At 40.6% G+C, this 14807-nt stretch overlaps 1 protein-coding gene across 1 annotated transcript; it reads right to left on the bottom strand.

The window, feature by feature from the left end:
• Positions 1-8155: 8155 nt before the first annotated feature.
• On the bottom strand, positions 8156-14512 carry LSM8 (LSM8 homolog, U6 small nuclear RNA associated). Its single transcript, XM_062609634.1, has 4 exons — positions 14453-14512; positions 13386-13426; positions 11758-11885; positions 8156-8403 (listed from the first exon to the last, which is right to left on the bottom strand). Exons 1-4 carry the CDS (start codon positions 14481-14483, stop codon positions 8313-8315), a joined length of 291 nt encoding a protein of 96 aa, XP_062465618.1. The 5' UTR covers positions 14484-14512; the 3' UTR covers positions 8156-8312.
• Between the last annotated feature and the right edge of the window lie 295 nt (positions 14513-14807).

Here is a 14807-nt window from a genome sequence, read left to right as displayed (position 1 = left end):
CACCGTTTGCACTGGCACATCCAAGCTGATAACCTTATTTCTTCACACTGTCAGCCTTGAACCTGCAAATTGCTTTCCATTGATAGCACCACCTTTTCCTAAGCTTAAGCACTACTTCAGCTGAGAGTTCTGTGATCATTGACCATTCTACTACCTTGTAACTATGATGAATTATTAATCAAATTATTACTATCAATTTAATCACTGCTGTAAACACGACAAGGACAGTGACTGTTACACAGGCAAGCAGCACCGTTCATGTTTATTCAGGATAATTTGGACCACAGCATAGTTGGACCTTGTGAGCACAGCTGTGTATTGCAAAGGACAGTTTTCACTTTTTATCTTCTCTTGGCTTTTCTGTTTTAACTCTAGAACTGGAGTATGAATTCTGCTCCCACCTCATAGGACCATCCCCAGATGTCTATAGCAGTGCCTCTATATAGAGTGGAGCTCTAGGCATCTTTGTAAATGAACAAAAAGCCTCTGGCATTTATAAATACTTGTGGCATCTACAGGAACACTACTGCTAGTCACCTTCCTGATGAACTGCCACTTGCCATGGCCTTGGAGAAAAGTAATTTTTATCTCCAGTTTTATTACCAAAATCCCGTGTCCACAACTACATTCCATGTTGCAAGAATGAATAGACAGTTAATGTCTTTTCATGAAACAGAATCATGCTTATATACTTCTAGAGCACCAAGGCAAAAATAACCCATTTCAAAACTAAAACTCTTCTCACAGCAGCTAGGCAGCCACAGCAGAAAGTATTCACCAAGGAATCCTGAATCATACAGGCCCATTCCAGTTCCCTTTTCCAAACAATTCCTCATAACAACCTAACCAGCTATGTGTCTTTGTATTTAATGTTGTTAATTTATGCTGTCCTCTGATTCAAGAGTTGCAGGGCTGTGTATTTTGGGACAAAGAAGAAGTTACTTTGAACATGGGCTGAATTTAATTTCCTCTCTATAAATGACTGGCTGAATTACTTTCCAACTTTATTCCTGAAACAAAATCCTGCAGCTGCATTTTGCCATCTGTCACATGAAGGGCCCAAGTCACTGTAAGGAAAAATAAGCTTTCATTTTGGAAGACAAGATGTGTAGATGTTTTGGGTGTGCAGACAGGAACAAAGAAAGAGATGTACCAGTAGTACATGGAAAAAAGATGGATCACCGGCTTTTCAAACGTAACTATACATCCTTATGTCTAGATTATCTACACTGATTAAACTTTTCTTGGTGCTGTAGTAGAATGTTTGTCATCTTAGAAGTTTCTCGTTTCATTAAATTACAAAGGCTCAGGTGGCCCCTGGCAGAGTGAATGGAAACTTCACTGCTCACATAAATAATGCTCAGGGCCCAAGATGCTGAAGGGTATTGGGCTGGGTATGTGTGTGTGTTGAAATGTAGCATTAGCAGTAGGGTAGCCTGGCACCTCCTTTTCAGCCAAGGGGAATTCTGCTGCTATCTGCACTTTGTTGTTGAAACTCAGAAGAAGCATAATTAGAACCAAACCCAAAACTACTAACAGGTACAGTGTGGTTGTAAAGTGTGATCCATGTCTTATACATAAATAAAATCATATGACTCCCAGACTGAAGTTGTTTTTTCTGACTGGTTTCTGCACTGCCTGGACTTCTGAAAAATGGTAGCATCAGAAGTTAGAGCATAACACTAAAAATTATTTGATGGATGTTACAAACTATGCAGGATGTTAAACTACTCTCTAGATAAAGTGGAGCTGTTTTATCCGTCATCATTTAATTATAACAGTACCTCACTCAACAGATACTTGAATTCTGTGCCATTTCTCATCACAGACTGTTTCCACTCGGATCCTGACAATTTTAATGTAATGTGAGCTGACAACTTTTCAGAGAAGCAGTCTTGAAACTCTTAAGTACCATTCCAGACAGCAATCCTACCACATTATAGTTACACAAAAGAACCTTAAGCCTGCCTTTCAAAGACCGTGAGCATTTGTACTTGTCAGATTTAAGCTGCACTTACACCTGACTCTGTATCCAGGATGAGTTGGGATAAGCAGTAGAAGAAACAGAAAAAAGCAAGAAGGCTGTTTCCATTCAGTGTTGGTTAAGTACACACTTCCATGTGTTTTGCACATGCAGTTTAATCATGGAAGTAATCTGCACACTCCTACTGCTACCGATCTCATTGTTAGGTGAGCTTCAGCCCTATTGACTGTTTACATCTTCCCTGTTTTTGAAATCTATTTCTAAGCTAACTGAGGTTCTATTGTGTGATGTTTCCTCTGCAGCATCACAGATTTTCAATCAGCAGCAGCTCCTTAGCCATAATCACTTCCTGCCTTGGCTTCTGTTCAGCACTGCAACTTGCTGCAAAACAGAATTCCTGGAGAGCGTTCGTAAGAGAGGAGCACCTCTCTTAAGGAAACAGGTTGAGAGAGTTGGGTTTGTTCAGCCTGGAGAAGACTTTGGGGATGCATTAGAGCAGCTTCCAGTACCTAAAGGACAACTACATGAAAGCTGCAGAAGGGTTTTTTACAAGGGCATGTAGTGACAAGACAAGCTTTAAACTGACAGAGAGTAGATTTAGATTAAACATTAGAAAGAAATTCTTCCCTGTGAGGGTGGGGAAGAGCTGGTGGGGGTTGCCCAGAGAAGCTGCTCCCTAAAGTAACAAACACCTTTTATCTAAAAGTGCAAGTAACACACAAAAAGTTCAGCTTTGTGTTAAATTTCTTGGCATTCAGTGGCACTGTTACCGATACAAGGCTGAACAGCAGCAGCGCATTGTTCAACACAAGTTCCAGAGTTCCAGGAACGTGCTGCAAGGCTCCAGGAAGGAAGCTATTACCACCTAGATAAGGTCAGGCTTTTAGCACTAGCAAGTAGTTCTTGGCAGAAGTCTGAATGCTGTTGTGTTTTCAGCTCTGACTTCCACCTTCTTCAGTGGAGCTTTTGATTTCTTCAGTGGAAACGCTGCCACTGAAAGAAAGTGAGCATTTCTGATGTTACTGAAAAAAAAATCCTGTTTAAAAAAAGGCCCCTGAAAGAGACCCCAAGACAGAATACAGCACACTGGAAGAGGCTGTCAGGAATAGGTGTTCTAGGACAAATACCTGGCTCTTTACTATCTCCTATCATATGTTTTTAACCTGGTACAAGTTTTCTCTCCCTCACCTGAAGGCTTGGTCTGTGGAGATACTACCTTCTAGCACATCTGGGTTTCATGGGGTGTTTTGTCTGTGAATACATGATATATGAAGTATGCCTTATTATTTAAGCAACACGGAAGCTAAGACTGACTGACACATTTTCTGGATCTTTACTGCTCCTGAAGAACACTCTTCCACTTAAAAATCCACACTTATTTTCATAATTCTTATCAATAAACTGCAGTTTCCTCAACTGGAAAGCAGAAATAAGAACCAAATTACTAAAAATTGGTAGAGCTGCAAACACAGGTGCCAAAATGTGCCATAAAACAAATATATAGCTGGAAAGCACAAACCACCTTCATGTTTCACTGGCAAGACTCACATTTGCAGTTTGCAAGTACCTTCATCTGAGGCTTCTACCTTCTTGAGAAGTACCTTTGTGGTTGTTATCATTTAATTCCTAAAGGAATAACAGCTCTTGGCTTGGTATTTATTATATTAACTGTGGAATAAATTAAAACCTTTCTTACCAATCCACAGAGAACACAACCCTGGTATTTAGGATCGTTTATGTATCAATCTGCAGAATAAAATTCTTAGCAGACTACAGCTCCATGCAGCAGAGGCCAAGAGGGGGAATTATATAAGCATCTACCGAAGCATACACATCTGGTACATTTGCTATGGCATGAGATAAATCTATCATACAAACCACCTGTACTTTATCTTCGGCTTTAGCACAGTGTGTTTTATGTCTCTCAGCTGTTTTACCAATAAAATGGATTGAAAAATAAGCACTAACTCCAGCAACTAAGGGTAGTGGGCTATAGTTGATAGAAAAGGTTGAGTCATACAGAAATTCTTCACTGTTGGCATTAAGTCCTCATAACAGAATCCATGCTCTTTCAGTCCAATAGCCTGCCTGTAGGTCATGAAGAACTCTGACTGCAAATACACGAAGTGGACATGGAGGCACTTCACATGGATTGAAATGAAGGAAGTTGCCCTTGGACCTCAGAAGACAGCTTCTGCTGTTGCTTTCAGGCACACCAAATGAATTTAACTGATCTCTTTATAAGCCAGGTCAGTCATTACACTGCAAGCATCCTTTTCCAGTAGTAAAGATCTCCATTAAACAAACAAAAGGGGGAAGTGACCAGCCTCTGGCAATGCAGGAAACTTCATGGAATATGACAATTACCTCCAATTCAGCATTACTTCCTTTTGTCCTTAGCATCACCTTTCTCTGCCCTGCTCGTTTTTGTAAAACTGGTTTATTATTCTGTAAGGACTCATTGGATTTTCCTGAACATTATCTGTTACTTATAGGATCTTTAATGTAAGTTTCTTGCAGGAAAAGGCATTTTCCAAGAACACTGGACTATGAGCCCTTTTTACTAGCTCAGCAGAGCTCTTCATGTACCCCTAGGGAATCATCTGAGAGCCACAGTGGCCAGTGCTCACTGGGAGCTCCTTTTAAGTCTGAAAAAAGTTTTTTTTTCTGAGAGTACTTTTCCCTTCAGCAAGAATAAAGCAAAGGTTTTTTGCAGACATTACTATTCCTTATCTCCTAGGAGACGTTTGCTGTGCTACATCTCTGCAAGCAGTGGGAAATGGCAAACAGGCCCTCCACCCCAGTCAGCTGGCACACACCGACTGACATACCCCTGCTCAACAGAAACTGTAGAGATCCTATAAGCATATCAGGCCCTAGATTCAACTTCAGGAAACCCCTCCTGAATGAGTCTCTTGGCTTTGACTCTTTACCAGTACATCAGGAAGAGGCTTTGGTCAAATCCAAAACAAAGCCAATGGTATCAAATTGAAGTAAATTTTGGTGCAGAAATTAAAACAAAATTTGAGTGTAAGCCAAGCCCCACAACTCTGAAAAGCTTTACATTGCTGCTGTCTAAGCATGATGGTAAGCAAACTCCACAGCTGCCAGATTTAAGGTTTTAGACAGGCTCTTCTGTGCAAGCTCTGTCATGGCAAGGCTGCGTAGCTGCCCACTATCCCAATCCTTTGCCTATCCCATTACAGAAGAATCAGTTTGACAGCACAAGCATGTCAACACATTTGGGCCTTGAGCACCCAGTTTTTGTTAGGATCCTTTTCCAAAAAGGAGTTTAAACTTACTTTTCTCAATCCCTTTGAGAATGCCTTGAGTTTAAGTCAGCCTACAAGTGGGAACACATCTTAATTTCTTTAAGTTATACCTACCCCTTGCACGCACTATTTCATTGGTACAGAAGAGTGCATGCAAGAGCCAAAGTCGCTCACCTGAAGTGAGCACATTTTAAACATCTGCATTAAATTATTTCCCAGATCTTGTTTTTCCTGCTTCAGCAGTTCCTGTACTTAACCAGCCTTTGGATTTTACTAATGAGCTTCACAGAATCATAGAATAGTTGGGGTCAGAAAGGACCTTCAGATCATCAAGTTCCAACCCCCCTGCCATGGGCAGGGACACCTCACACTAAACCATGTCACCCAAGGCTCTGTCCAACCTGGCCTTGAACACCACCAGGGATGGAGCATTCACAACTTCCCTGGGCAATGCATTCCAGTGCCTCGCCACCCTTACAGTAAAGAACTTCCTTTTACCTAACCTGAACTTACCCTGTTTACTTTTAAATCCATTACCCCTTGTCCTATTGCTACAGTCCCTGATGAAGAGTCCCTCCCCAGCATCCCTATAGGACCCCTTCAGATACTGGAAGGCTGCTATGAGGTCTCCACGCAGCCTTCTCTTCTCCAGCCTGAACAGCCCCAACTTTCTCAGCCTGTCTTCATACGGGAGGTGCTCCAGTCCCCTGGTCATCCTTGTGGCCCTCCTCTGGACTTGTTCCAACAGTTCCATGTCCTTTTTATGTTGAGGACACCAGAACTGCACACAATACTCCAAGTGAGGTCTCACAAGAGCAGAGGGGCAGGATCACCTCCTTCGATCTGCTGGTCATGCTCCTTTTGATGCAGCCCAGGATACGGTTGGCTTTCTGGGCCGCAAGTGCACACTGCAGCCTGCTCATGTTCATTTTCTCATCAACCAACACCCCCAAGTCCTTCTCTGCAGGGCTGCTCTCAATCTCTTCTCTGCCCAACCTGTAGCTGTGCCTGGGATTGCTCCGACCAAGGTGTAGGACCTTGCACTTGGCATGGTTAAACTTCATGAGGTTGGCATCAGCCCACCTCACAAGTGTGTCAAGGTCCCTCTGGATGGCATTCCTTCCCCCCAGCATATCAACCGAACCACACAGCTCAGTGTCATCGGCAAACTTGCTGAGGGCACACTCAATCCCACTGTCCATGCCACTGACAAAAGATGTTGAACAAGACCGGTCCCAACACCAATCCCTGAGGGACACCACTCATTACTGGTCTCCAGCTGGACATTGAGCCATTCACCACAACTCTTTGTGTGCGGCCATCCAGCCAGTTCTTTATCCACCGAGTGGTCCACCTATCAAATTGATGTCTCTCCAATTTAGAGATAAGGATCGCATGCGGGACGGTGTCAGACACGCCTATGTTGCTGACAAAGAGGTTGAAGAGGATCAGTCCCAACACCGATCCCTGAGGGACACCACTTGTTAACTGGTCCCCAGCTGGACACTGAGCCACTGACTGCAACTCTTTGTTCTGCCATCCAGCCACAAACTAACCTTGGTTTCACAGCTTTGCATCTGAAATTGCTTCAAGGGTAGAGAAAAGTTTCAAGTAAGATCACAATCTCAGCATATTTAAGCCCTCAATGAAACACAGGACCAAGGAGTTGAATTGCAGAGGATGTGTTCAAGGCAGAATGTCTCTACATGCATTAAAGTGCCATAACTCAGCTTCAAATGTAATTTCTCAGCTATAAAGCAACAACATATTTCCTCAGTTGTTCCACTGCTTCTACAAGTATTCACCTATGTATTTAAGAATTGAGAGCCAGATTTCATTGAGGACAAGTATCTTCAGTTCAATGTATTTGGTTTCCAGTGAACTTGCAATGAAAAGTACCAAATCCCACTTAATACATACACTAAAATAGCCTTTTTTTTTTTTCAACAGTACATTTATACATGGGGCAGGTGGGGGGGAGAGGGGGAGTAGCATAATATTGGACCTGTTGGCATAGTAGAAGGAAAACAGTTTTCTGCAACAGCACCAACGCCCTGTACTGCCACACCAGTATTTCTGCTGGGTAGTGAATATCATGTGGCCTAAAACGCACTAGACTGCACAGAGCTTGTCCCACTGAAATTGGCTGTTGATGATGGATAAGAATAGGTCAATTATGGTTACATGTGATCCTTATATTCACTGCTAAGGCAGATTTCATGCAAAAGCAGTAATTTCTCTAACTACACTTGTGTCTTCTAAACTACACTCTAGCAAGATAATGGCTACCCATTAACAAACACGCAATTCTCTTTCTATGGCTCTTGCCCAAATTTTGGGCAACATGACAGATACTAAGAGGAGAACATAGAGAATGAGTGGTTCTGCAATTTAATGGCTTCAAATAAATGTGTGTTGAGTTTGTACTTGTGTTCCTGCTCAGAAGTTTGCCCTTCTCCAATTTAATTTGTCTGTAAGCATTAAGGCACCAAGAATTCCTGCATCTCCAGCAGTCTTAGAAACCAGAGAACAGTGTTTGATAAACAACAAAAACTCCTATTACATGCAGAAGTCACTAATTTGACTATGAAAGCTTTTAACGTTCTTGCTTTCTACACTACACATCAAAAAACCCATAAACCACAAAAAGGTCTTCTACTCACAGCCAGAACTACATTTACAGATGTTTAAAACTGACTGTTAGATAATCTACATCCAAATAAACCTCAGTTAACACAAAAAGCCTTGTTTTACATTTAGGAATAGATCTTATTTTAAGAATGAGGTGTATACATACACAATATCAGGACTATCACTTACACTCCTTATGTTTCCCAGTATGTATTTCACACTGAAATTATGCAGCATGAAACCCCAAAGGAAATTCAATGACAGCATCTTTCGTAAAAAGTAGAAACTTTAATTTACATGCAAAACTACAACATATTCATAATAAACTAATGACCAAACAAATTACAATTTGTAAAAATCATCCACTTTGTTAAATAGGTCCGTACAACCAAAGATTTACAAAGTCCTTGTGCATGTTCATCTTTTCAATGCACAACTGAACTTAAAGGTTCTGCTCGAATATTCCCCAAGTCAAGAGCTGAATCTGTCTCTTCATCGATTTCACCAATAACAGCACTGCAATAAAAACAAAACAAAACCAAACAGGTTATAGCTGGTTGAAATCCCCTGGTGAAGACCTTTAGAATTGCAGAGCTCTGTCGTTTGAACTTCAAATATTTATGGCTCTAAATACCATCTAAAGGAGGTTTTAGGTTTTTGAAGTTTTTTATCTATAATTTTTAAATTATTATTATTATTTATTAAAGACCTCGGCTATAAGAACCAAGTACTGCTGATCTCTTCTGGGCAGCAGATTACCCTCTGAAACAAGAGCTGGAAATTTTTCAGAGAGAACAGATTTTTCGAGAGCAATGTCTAACAATTTGTAAGTGCGTAAGATAAACATGACAATTTCCATTAACACCCCCTAGTAAAGGGGGTGTTATTAATTTATCCAATGAAGAATATATAATATTTCACCTATCCCATGTTAAGACTTACTTAGACTAACACACCAGCAGACTCAGTAAAGTTGCTTTAAAGAGAAAAAAAGGCTAAGGTGATGGACATCATACTAGCTTAAGTTGGGAACTAAACCAAAGGGAACATAAGAACAAAGGGTCTAATCCTTCTGGCATGCTCTTCCATTTACTGCTTCAAAGACTTATAAGCTAGTGGCTGCATACACAAAATTAATTAACAGCCACCAGAAACTATGTTATATTAACCCATCCAATAGCTTTCTGAATAAAGTTCCATTTTTGGTCTCTGCTGTATCTTGCAACAGTGAGTTCCCCCATGAAGTTTTACAGTGTGCCACGAAACACTTTCATACATAATTTGTTGTTGGATTATCTTTGATTTTCAGTAACAATAAAACCTACAGGAATTTAACTGAAGTAATTATCTTCCCATCTTCTTTCTACTACTCCCAATTGCACAGCAACCAGTAACCACTATAGCTGTGTTGTTTTTTTTTAAACTGAAGAGCCCTTGTCTATTCAGCCTTTCCTTGACAGAAAACATCTTACACCTTTATTCTCACTTGCATTCTTCCTGAATTTTCATACTGCACCCCTCTAACGACAGTGACACACTAGCTGCTAATGTAATGACAGCAACTACTACTGATTCAGTCTTCTTCCTAGTAATCCTTAATATTCTTTCTTCCCAGTGAATCAGCATTTACAAAAATACAGCCAGAGACCAGAGTGAGACTGAGCTTACGAGTAAAAACATCCCAGTACAGGTGTCCAGGTTCTCATGACAGTCACTGGAAACTAAAGAGGAATTTAACTTGCCTTGAAATAGAAATATGGTCAGCCAAGTACCTTTCTTAGCTCCATCACTGCCTAAAGCTTCAGTGTGCTGTGAGCTCAGACAACAAAATGTGAACTACTTATGCCAACTGAATATTCAAGCACTGACCAGCATGAAACCTCATTTCAAATTTGAGTCCTTCAGAATTCTTGCATGAGAATTTGATCTTGAATACTTGTTACTATTTATTAGCTTTCTGCAAAGTGACAATTTAAAACATTTCCTTAGATTAAAAACCACCCAAGAGAAAGCACAAGTTTCTCTTTAGTTCACAAGTAGAAATAAAGCTTTTTCAAAGATCTTACTCCCCGAGACATAAAACAGTATCCATCACCACTCCTGCCATCTCTTTCATAGGCTTTCTGCTTCTCATACAGCAAAACACATACATGTATTTGAAAGGCTTGTTTTTAATCAGCTTTTTGTCACAATTTTTAATACTAGGAAGTTGTGCAAAACTGTAATAATATCTTCTTTGGTTTCCCTAATTCATCACACACTTCAAAAACAGAAGCTCCTTTTTTCCTTCCAAAAACCTTTACATACTGAGTTTTTCTGACTGACGCTGCCTATTCACTGCAAGCTTCTAGTGAGGCACACAAGAATGCCTGGAAGTATTTTATCCCATAACTGTTGCTTTTCTTTTCAATAGCTTCTCTATCCATCCCATCCATGTCGTCGTGCCCCGCCGCCCCAAGTCCCCTATTTTGGAGTTAGTGTTACTTAGCTGTTGTTTGTTTGTTTTTTTTTCTTCTTCCTACAAGGATGCCGAATTTCAGTATGTTAGGAGTCACATGGATACAGAATTACTCCTTCTGATGAATATGATTCTGAGTTTGTTAAGGCTACAAAAAAAAAAATTCTATAAAAAATGCTTTGAGTATATTTGAGTAATGTGGTAGCCGGATATGGTGAAAAAGTAGAGTAGTAAACAATTATCTGGCATTTTATACACACCAGTACTATTTGAAAAGTTACTAGCAAGTAGCACACTCAGCCCTACCTTTGTACATTTGTCAATTTACTTTTTTTTTTTTTTGCTTAAGAGCTTAAATCAAGAGAGGAAAGTTTCCAAAATGATCCTCCTTCTCAATTATATTAAACACACCTAGATATAAGCCTAGGTCTTAACATTTCTTTGTAGAGAAATATCCATTAGAAGATTCAAATTCTTATCCAGGCTCACAGGTTGGTCACTATGACATTCTCTTTTTCTATGATAAAAAATAACCTCATTTTTTGCCATCAGTTTCAGAATGCTGATGCAAAAGTAGTTTTCCTAGTAGGCCCAACTTACAAGGCCTTTGTTCCAGTTCTCCTGTATCCTTCCTATCTGTTTGGCACATGAGCTACTTCTCTCTACATTTAATGAGCATTTTGTTAGGGTATTTTACATCAAGTATCAACTCATACATTTGACCTGTCACTGCATCAGCTTCAACAGTTGTTACTCTTTCGAGCCAGAAACTTCATGCATCTCCCAGATTATAAAGTGTTCTGTACGAACACCTCATCCAAAAAAATCCTGTTAAAAGTCAGCTTTGTAAATCAGATTGCTTTTTGCACACAAGTTCTCATCTTTTGTTTATTCTTCTCTCTCGGTCAACAGATCCTACTTCTCACAGGCCTGAATAAAGAACATCTACACAATGCCTAGATTCAAGAAAGGAAAATGCTGAGCTTTATACTGACCTTTCCTAGATGGCTGGCAGTATATGAGCTGGTCAATCTATAGCTCAGTAAGTCTGTACTAACACTATCTTAACATTACACCAGAATGTTAACAGAAGCATAGATACTTGCTATTTAGTATACAAACACAGAATCATTTAGGTTGGAAAAGATCTTTAAGATAACTGAGTCCAAACATTAACCTAGGACTGCCAAATCCACCACTATGCCACGTCCCCAAGTGCTGCATCTACATGTCTTCTAAATTCCCCCAGAGATGGTGACTCCACCACTTCCCTGGTTGCTTCAACTTTGACAGTACTATCGGTGTTACTCACCAAAATAAAGATGCAATGTCTGGGGCTAGCAAGATGTATAGATACACACACACACTAAATTTTTATTAAATTGGTTTAAACAAGAGTGCGCTATACTTACACGTTATCACCTCTTACAATGTATAATCCCAGCACTACCTGCTCTACTCCTTGTGAAGAACTGAACACTCGTTCATGGCTTTCATCCAAAATCAAGTTAATGGTCTGATCAAAACCTTTGAGGGTTCCCTGAAAAAAAGAACAACCCACACACAAAAAAGGCACTCAAATTACCTTTTAAATTTATCATTATGCTCTCAAGGAGATCTTACACAAGGCTGCAATACAAAGGTACTAGAGAACAGATGCTCTATTTATTGTTAGGCTTAAACATAAACAGCTGGAGAATGAACCTTTAAAAGCAACTGTCAATTTAAGAGAAGTATCTGTATTTACCAAGTGTTTGTCTGAAAAGCTACAGTAATACTTAGCATCAAAAGAAGTTTCCCCTTTACTAATGACAGTCCACATTAGACAACTTATTTTAGTCCAATTAGACAACTAATTTTATTGTTTCTATAGTAAAACTTGAGTCTTCCTTGTATGGAAGTTCAGAGAAATCAAATCAGCAACTTGAAGAATTAAAAAAAATGGATTCTTGTGGTCAGCAATATTCTTAAAATGCAATTTTAAGTGGTATCTCTTTGAAAGTGATTAGCTTGGTTCCACAAAATTACTAATACCTCCCCCCTCAAAAAAAAAAAACAAAAACCAAACAAAAAACGAAAGATAAACAAAAAAATAGAAAACCCACACAAAATTAATTTCTGCATCATTTCAATAAGCACTTGGAAAAATTATAGCATAATTGATTTGTGCAATTTACTATCAGCAATTGACTAAGAAATTTAAACTGAAAGGTCATGTAAACCACTGTCAATTCAAACAGTGGTAAAATCCATTTATATTATGTAGCCATGTAACAGTGAGGCATATATACCAACTCCATTCCAATATTTTTGGTAGAAAGTATTTTGTATCACAACATGAAGTTAACCAGACTGACTCCAACCAGACAGCAGGTTTGGTGAAGCTAGCATTTTTCTGCCAGAAGTACCGTTTTCTCTGTACAAAGCTAAGTACAGGCACAAATATATAATCCTCATTCAACGATCACATGATTAAGTTAAACACAAAAAAAATAAAAGATGAGGGGAGGGAAATACAAGAGAAAAAAAACCCAACCAAACCAAAACCCCAACGAAGCCCAAACACAGAAGCAAGAAAACAAAACCATTATACAGGCTAATAAATAACAGCTTAGCAACCCTTAGTTTTTCTGGGCTTAAACAGAATCCCACAGTTCTTCAGCAATTATCAGCTGACGTTTTTCTGTAACCACATGGAAGAAATGGTTTTAGCACAAAAGGTGAAGAACCTACTGAACAAAGAGGACTCTTTAGATGGAAGCCAAATCGCTGAATAAAAAAGGCATTTTCTTGTGCATTCCTATATGAAAGGCCATTTGATAAGTCAAAGCACTTGCATGCACAAATTTAACAATGGACAATGCCAACAGGCAAGATCCAGTAAATGTTTAAATCAAACAGTATCAAATAATGGCCATAAAGCCTTAACGCAGAAGTGTGTAAAGATGTGAACATGTAAGTGATAATATCCTAGCATGGTGCCTTTGTTGCCATGAAAATCTTCATGGGGGAAACAAAATGTTAAAGATACAAGTCTCACCACAATCATTCTTCCATCAGAAGTAATTACTGCAACAGTACCTGATAATTCGTTAAGGAATTGTTTTGAGATATCTGAGGTAGAACCATTAACATTTTCTGAAGCATTCATATGTAATGTAAGTTTTAAGATCCACTAAGAACCAGAAACGACTATCAGCACTTCTTAAAAAAAAAAAAAAAACAAAAAAACAACAAATCAACCAATATGGTTGATACAAACACTTGACAACACACCATTTTTTACAGTTTCACATTACCCAACCATGAAGCCATACACAAACATGAACACGATTAAAAGCAGGCTGAAGATTTTTAGTTCACCTCTCTTCTCCAAACTAACTGCACTACCTCAAAATTGAAACAACATTAACAGTTTTATAAACATTTCAATCCAAGTCCTTAACAACAGTTTAGCAGTGGGGATCATGAGTCTGGCATGCTACATCCCCTCACTCTTAAGGCCTATTTCAGTGGGATGATCAGATATCCATCACCCTGAAAGATTCTGGGTTAGTACCTTACCATTTGTGAATAGAATTGAAACTGTCCATGGGTTATGAAGAGTACAAAATGGTTCAAAGAACACTTGAAGGTTTCCAACCCAAATCATTCGATGATCCTATGAACACTAACTCACAACTTTTGAGCAATCGACATAAAGCTGCTAAGCAAACACGTTAAGAGCCCTTTACGTGACCAGACCAATTGCGAACCCCGTTCCTCATCATAGATCAAACAAGGTTCAGGTTCGCAGCACCTGTGCTACAGGGAACCCTATTTTACCTGCCAAGCCAGCCTCAGATAAAAAATAAACCCACACAACCCGCAGGGAAGGACCCAAGGAAAGCAACAGCCCGCGAGAGCGGGAGGCCCGGGTACCCCTCGCAGCTCACACCGATGCCCGCAGCACCCAACCCCCGCAGCGTGCTGCAGCCACCAGGCCCCCAGCGCCGCCATCGCTCAGCAGCACCGAGCCGCTAGGCCCCCCGCGCGCACTCTCCCCTCACGCCCGCGAAAGAGAGGAGGCCGTTCCCACCGCGCCGGGGCTGTGCCGGGCTAGGATACGGTTGATGTAGTTCTCCAGAGCAGAAGTCATGGCGCTGGCTGACACCTCACGCGAGACGACAGCGGCGGCGCCGAGACGCCCGCGGCCACCTCCGGCGCACGCCAATGACGCACACAGCACACGCGAACAGCGGGGAGGCGGGGCCGATTTCAGAGCGAGCGGCTCCCGCGCATGCGTGGAGGGAGTGCGAGTGGGCTGTGTGCAGTGGGCGGTGTGGAGGGTTGCATGGGAGGTGGTGTGCTTGGATTTCTCTGTGGAGAATGTGCGGCGCCATTCATAGGGATGCTTGTTTAGTGGGAGGTACAGGGGCAGTGTGACCCGTCCTGTGCACTCAGCCCGCCCTGCCGGCTGCTG

The sequence above is a fragment of the Pezoporus occidentalis genome, unplaced genomic scaffold, assembly GCF_034315485.1.
Source record: "Pezoporus occidentalis ecotype Australia unplaced genomic scaffold, CSIRO_AGI_Poc_V1 ctg14, whole genome shotgun sequence".
NCBI classification, from domain to species: domain Eukaryota; kingdom Metazoa; phylum Chordata; class Aves; order Psittaciformes; family Psittacidae; genus Pezoporus; species Pezoporus occidentalis.
Note: the sequence above shows the minus strand (reverse complement) of the source record. Positions and strands in the feature narration are given on the sequence as shown.